Source organism: Solea senegalensis, linkage group LG2 (assembly GCF_019176455.1).
Source record: "Solea senegalensis isolate Sse05_10M linkage group LG2, IFAPA_SoseM_1, whole genome shotgun sequence".
NCBI classification, from domain to species: Eukaryota; Metazoa; Chordata; class Actinopteri; order Pleuronectiformes; family Soleidae; genus Solea; species Solea senegalensis.
In genome coordinates, this window is record NC_058022.1 from 958,330 (window position 1) to 964,588 (window position 6,259).

Sequence of the window (6,259 nt, forward strand, 5' to 3'; positions counted from 1 at the left end):
CTTCTTCAATCAGTCGACATTACTTTGATGCTGCTTCAGGTTAACTTTGATTTTTCTGAAAGTAGAAAAAAAACATTTTTATTTAAACACAGACGAGTTTGTTTCAGAGAAGTGACGGAAAAATGTATCAAAGGCTGAAGACAGGTGAGACAAAGTTACACTGCAGCAGAGACAAAGTTACAGTGTTGATGTTTTAAAAAAAGACACTCAAGGGTGAGTGAGTGAGCGAGCGAGCTTCATCGTCTGCATTTACTGTGAGAGGGACAGTGACAACAGAGAGAGTTGTGGATGACCAGAGCAACAACAATCACTCATGTGTTCAATTTTGTTTTCTTTATTTCACTGTTAATCTTTTTCTTCAATCCTGTGTCTGAAGTGTCTCTGAGGACAGGACATGTCCATCTGATGTCTCTGAGGACAGTAGTTACATTTCAGTGACAGTCGTTGGTAACATTGTCAAATAATCTGCAAACACAAAGACAGAGACAGTGAACGTCAGCGCAGGCAGAGTCTTGGAGAGAGAGAGAGAGACAGATTGACATGAGCAGTTCATGGTTCATGTTGAGTTCTGGTCTATGTTCAGGGACCTGCATCAGTCAGAAGAGTCTGAAAGTGATTCTTCAACCGAGTCCAGGAGAACGAGTCAGTGTCAACCTGAGGAACACAAGTGAACACTAGTGAACACAACAGGCCACAACATCACTGATGACTATATTAGTAAATGTAAAGCTAGGTTGTTACCATGACAACGTGACTGCGGACGATGTCCGGCCTCGTGCAGAACTCCTGCAGACGTTTACACAACTGTTCAGGTGTGGAGTACAGGTACTGAGCTGCAGGAGGAGGAGAGGAAGGAGGAGAGGAAGGAGGAGAGGAAGGAGGATCAGACATGTGCAGTGTTGTAATATTTAGAAACATTGTTGTTGTTTACCTGGGAATATTTCAGGATAAACCAGAGTGTTTGGACACACGGGTAAACATCCACAGTAAACGGCTTCTAACCTGAACAAAGTGGTTTTACTGCTGTGATTCATGTGCTTTTACTTTGAAATCCAAGTACACACTTCCTGTCTGAGAGAAAAACAAACTCACATGGCGACACCGAAGAACTCGTGTTTGGCGGTGGAGACGACAACGTCGGCCTCGCACAGAACTCTCAGGTAATCGTCTTTACTTGCCTGGAAACCCCACGTCAGCACGTGGTCGGCTAGCTCACGCCGCGCCTCCACGAAGACCTCTGCAGGAGGAGAGGGGGCGGAGTCAGCTCACAGCATCAGAACCTCCTTCATCCACCTGTAGAACTTGTTACATCTAGATTAGATGCTGACAGGAAGTAGAAAGAGAGACCAACCCTAACCCCTAACCCACAGATGACACTGGCTCCCTCTACAGGTCACAATCCTCACGTGCATCACAGAGACCACTTCAGTCCAAAACCCTGGTCTACATGTGGTTCAGAGTCATTTTCAACTACACAATTAAACCCATGAAATATTTGGTTTATTTAATGTTTGTTGTTGTGATGATTTTTAGTGTGTGTGTGTGCAGGTTGTGGTCATTTATAATAAAATCATCTAAGGACCATGAAGAACATGATATTATTATTTATACTCTATTTATGACAGAGGTGAAAATAATCAGCAATATTTGACCCTTTTACTAAAACCACTATCATTATGGGATTGAATTTACAACAATATCACAGAGTGTGTTTGATCATTAAAATTGTGTGTGTGTGTGTGTGTACCTGGAACATCAGTGAATGTCTCTCCGATCACAGACACGTGGAAGTTGAGTTGTTTCTCCTTCAGTTTGAGCAGCGCCGAGAAGAAGAGCTGAGGATTCTTATCATGTTCCCTACAGACACACACACACACACAGTTGATGATTTTTGCCACTGAATCCAAGTTCAGTGTGATGTACAATCAGCTGATGACCTTTATTTCTTCACACGTTCAAAAGTCGAAAGTTCCGTGTGAACTGATCTGAAATCTGAGGGTTAAATAATCCCAGGGATTAACAACGTTTTCTTTCTTCTGAGAGGTTTCATCACAACCTGCTGTTTCTCTGTCATCAACTTCAATCATCATAAAGCTCTTAACCACACACACACTCGCACACACACATGCTGTATTGCAGCATCATCTTCACCTGAAACAGCTGTTCCATCAGCAGCAGCAATAAGACTGTGTGATTGAGTATGTGTGTGTGTGTAATCTGAGGATCCAGGTCACACACAGATTAAAGTGAAAAACAGCTTCAATCAGAGATTAACAGAAAAAATCCATCTGTGTTTTGCTCAGATTACAAGAGAAGGTGAAAAACACCAGGCTGCACTTTGTGTCCAATAATCTGATTTAAAACACGTCTCACCACTTCATTTCACCACATCATCTGACCACTTTATTTCACCACATCATCTCACCACTTCATTTCAGCACATCATCTGACCACATTATCTCACCACTTCATCCCACCACATCTGACCACTTTATTTCACCACTTCATTTCAAACTCATGACTCCATGAATTCAAAAGGTTGTTTACCATCTGTGAGGCCAAACAATGTGAAGAGGTTTCATCTGCTCTCCACAGTCCTGCTTCAGTCCCGGTCCTGGTCCAGATTCACCCTCACAACTGTCACTCATCCACATGTAAACAAACAGTGACACATGTTACAAATGTCTCCTTGTTGACACGTAGCTGTTGTTGATAAATTGTCTTTACCTGCAAGTCTGACGCTGCTGCAGCGCCAACTTATGCTTGGGCAGCAGCCTGAAACAAACAAACAAACAAACAAACAAACAAACAAACACATACACACACAAACAATAAAACAAACAAAGAAAAAACACAAAAACAAACACACAAACACAATCAAACACACAAACAATAAAACAAACAAACAATAACACGCAAACAATAAAACAAACACACACACAAACACACACACAAACAATGTTACTTTTTAATGGAACACAAAGACACATGACTGACAGCTGAGCGATGGAACCACGATCACTGACCTGCTGACCTCAGGGAACTGGACCGGGAAGTTCAGGACCACACACTTGGGCCGGATCAGCTGGTCCAGGTGTTTGGGCCGGTGGTCTGGAATCTTCTTCATGTGGAGAGAGATGGAGGACAAGAAGGACTCCATGTTGAAGCGCGAGTTAAAGACGACCACGTCCGACACCAGGCTGGACGACAAAGAGACACACCTGAAGGTCACCTGATTGATCGATGAACTAATTATTGTTTTCTGTCATAAACTCATGAACTGTTGAAGTTTGACTTTTGTTTTTCTTGATAAACTGAACTGATATTATTGCATTGTCATTTAGCAGACACTTTTATCCAAAGCGACTTATAATGGAATTGAGTACAATCAGCCAGGGGTGGAGTCGAACTTGCGACCATTGTGACCATGATGTCTTTCGCACACAGGGTACCGGTCTTCACCACTGAACCACTCTACCCCCTTGATGTGAACGGATGAATATAAATGTGTTTGTCTTGATCAGGTGATCAATCGATCGTTTGATTCTCTGGGACTTTAGTAAAGTGCTTGTGGCTGTCAGCCAATCAGAGGAGGGTAATGATCTAACGACATTAGTGCAGACTGTTATTGATGAGCGGCTCGTTACTGTCACACAGCTGATGAATGACATCATCACAATCACCAGCCGCCTGACACTCATTAAGATCAATGTGAAACATCACCGTGGCAACGTTATTACTCACAACACACTTCCACAAAATGTGTTTGTAGTGAAGAACAGACGTGGACACGTGGACACGTGGACATGGACGGTCACACACAGAAACACACACAATTATTATGACTTATTTTCATATTGAAAATACGTCTTGGCCTGGCGAGGGCGCTCTTGAGTGCATACACAACCACACACAACCAACGTGAAAAGACATGAAAGGACGTTACCATGACAACACCTGGTTGTATCCATACTGGAAGTCTCTGTCCTGCTCTTTACGGATTGGATAAACCAGCTGGTTCTCGTGGAAGTACAGGACCTTCTTTAGACGACCCAGGTCTGGTCTGAGAGCCACCAGCTCACACAGGTTCAGGACTGAGCTGCTGAACAGAACTCTGAAGACAAACATGCAGAACCTGGTGTTGGTGTTGGTGTTGGGTGATGGTGTAGCTGCAGAGCAGAGACGGGACACTCACCTGTACGTGGGACAGGTGGGGATGTTCTGGCTGAAGTACAGCGCCGAGGTTCTCGCTCTCCAGTGCCATTTCTTGGCCGGCAGCGAGAAGACGACGCAGCCGTCGATGTTTTCCTGCAGCAGGTCAATCAGCTGTTTGTGTGATCCGCCATAGAACGGCTCCACCAGCAGGACACTGGGAGAAGGACTGCTCTGTCAGAGGGACGACAATGCTGTCCACTTAATTGTCCACGAACAATAATGTTTAAGACACGCACTTAACTAATGCAATTATTAAGTTGATCAAATTAAACATAAACACACAAATGTACGACAAATATGAAAGAATAAAAGTAATGACATCCCATTTTACACTCATTATTACATTACATTACATTACATTATTACTCATTATTACTCATTATTACTAAAGTGTGATATGTTGATTAATAATTAAATATCTTTGTTTTCCAGGTGTGACAACCACTGATCGATCAATTCACAGATAAACAGAGAAAATAAAGGATTGTTCACTGTGACACTGACAGACAAGGAAGAAACAACAGTGAGTTACTGCAGAGGTCGTGACCTCCAGCGTGTCAGACCATAATCTGCCTCCATTTAACTCCACAATAGAAGCTGAAGCAGGCAGCGGCGTGTCGTCTCATATCAGCAGCAGGAAGAGGAAGCGTGTCGTCTCGTATCAGCAGCAGGAAATGAGCGAAGCTTCAACGGCACAAATACAGATGTGATTAAAGAGTGAAGCATTGTGTCGTCTTTTGTGTGAAAAGAGTCCAATTTATTTCTGAATGCGTCCAAATAATGTGAATATGAAAATGTGAACGAGTCACAGATGTTGTGATGAACTCTCTGCTGCTCTGTGACCTTTACGGGGTCCAGGTCTACGTGATTCTGAGAGTCCTCCGCAGTTCTGAGTGAGACGGCTTCTCTGTCCTCAGAGAGACGGCCTCTGTGTTCTCAGTGAGACGGCTTCTGTGTCCTCAGTGAGACGGCTTCTCTGTCCTCAGTGAGACACCTTCTCTGTCCTCAGTGAGGCAGCTTCTGTGTCTTCAGTGAGACGCTTCTGTGTCTGTCTGCCTGTCTGCGTGTCGGTCTGTGACTGCAGTGATGTGTCAGTTCATGTTAAAACACTGACTTCATACTTCAAACCGAAACATGAGGCTGTTATTGATTATTACATTATTGATTTAATTAATTATGTGGTTTTATATCTGTGATCACGTCATTGTATATATTGTTTATGTAAGTTAACATTATTGATTTGATTGATTGTGTGGTTTTATATCTGTGATGACGTCATTTTATATATTGTTTGTATAAGTTAACATTATCAATTTGATCATGTGGTTTGATATCTGTGATCACGTCATTGTATATATTGTTTGTTCCTGGCTAAATTAAAGTTATGATCATAATAAAATGATAAGGTTTAAAAAAAACAGTCACAATTATTCACTTCAATGGAAACAAAAAATGACGAAATAAACCTGAGACAAAGAGTGGAATCACGTGACTCACTCGTTCACAGGAAGTTAGTAAATGTGAAAACTAGCGGAAGCTACATGCTATCCGCTAACAACATTTTCCTCAGTAAAATCTTCTTAATCCTCCGCAGAGTCAACTGTGACACACACGCGGGACAGAAACGTCTGTCCTCGGTCCTGACGACGTCACAGAGGACACGGCAGGACAGACAGAAGACAACGAGAGAGGAAATCATTCTCAAAGCGTCTCAACAACACTCACCTCTGACTGCATGTGTGGGCGGCGGCGTGTGCGTTCTCACGTCATCACGTCAACACGTCCGGCTCTTTAGACAGGAAGTGTTTGGATCACGATTTTATTATTATTATCCATCATTATCTACCGAGGGTTTATAATTATTATAAATGTTTGTTATTTTAAGGGTTTAATAATAAAAATAATAAATAATAATATGAATTAATTTTATATTTTATCTCATGTGTGTTCTTGTTTCTGCTGTTTATTATGAACTTTACTGTTTTTACTGTGAATAATATTTTCTGTTATTTCTGTGAAAGGTGGTTCATGAATCAACTTTAAT

At 42.1% G+C, this 6,259-nt stretch overlaps 1 protein-coding gene across 3 annotated transcripts; it reads right to left on the bottom strand.

Moving 5' to 3' along the window:
* Window positions 1-318: 318 nt before the first annotated feature.
* On the bottom strand, window positions 319-5,992 carry gtdc1 (glycosyltransferase-like domain containing 1). 3 transcript variants are annotated; one of them, XM_044019729.1, is made up of 12 exons: window positions 5,941-5,992; window positions 4,196-4,386; window positions 3,947-4,114; window positions 3,027-3,200; window positions 2,728-2,775; window positions 2,548-2,652; window positions 1,748-1,857; window positions 1,093-1,237; window positions 932-1,002; window positions 742-833; window positions 588-654; window positions 319-465 (listed from the first exon to the last, which is right to left on the bottom strand). In XM_044019729.1, the coding sequence occupies exons 1-12, from the start codon at window positions 5,950-5,952 to the stop codon at window positions 425-427; spliced, it is 1,224 nt and encodes a 407-aa protein (XP_043875664.1). In that variant the 5' UTR covers window positions 5,953-5,992; the 3' UTR covers window positions 319-424. The 3 variants fall into 3 exon arrangements, with proteins under 3 accessions (XP_043875664.1, XP_043875663.1, XP_043875662.1); XM_044019728.1 differs by lacking the exon at window positions 5,941-5,992 and adding an exon at window positions 4,748-5,934 and having other exon boundaries at window positions 2,548-2,637; window positions 4,196-4,381; XM_044019727.1 differs by lacking the exon at window positions 5,941-5,992 and adding an exon at window positions 4,748-5,934 and having other exon boundaries at window positions 4,196-4,381.
* Between the last annotated feature and the right edge of the window lie 267 nt (window positions 5,993-6,259).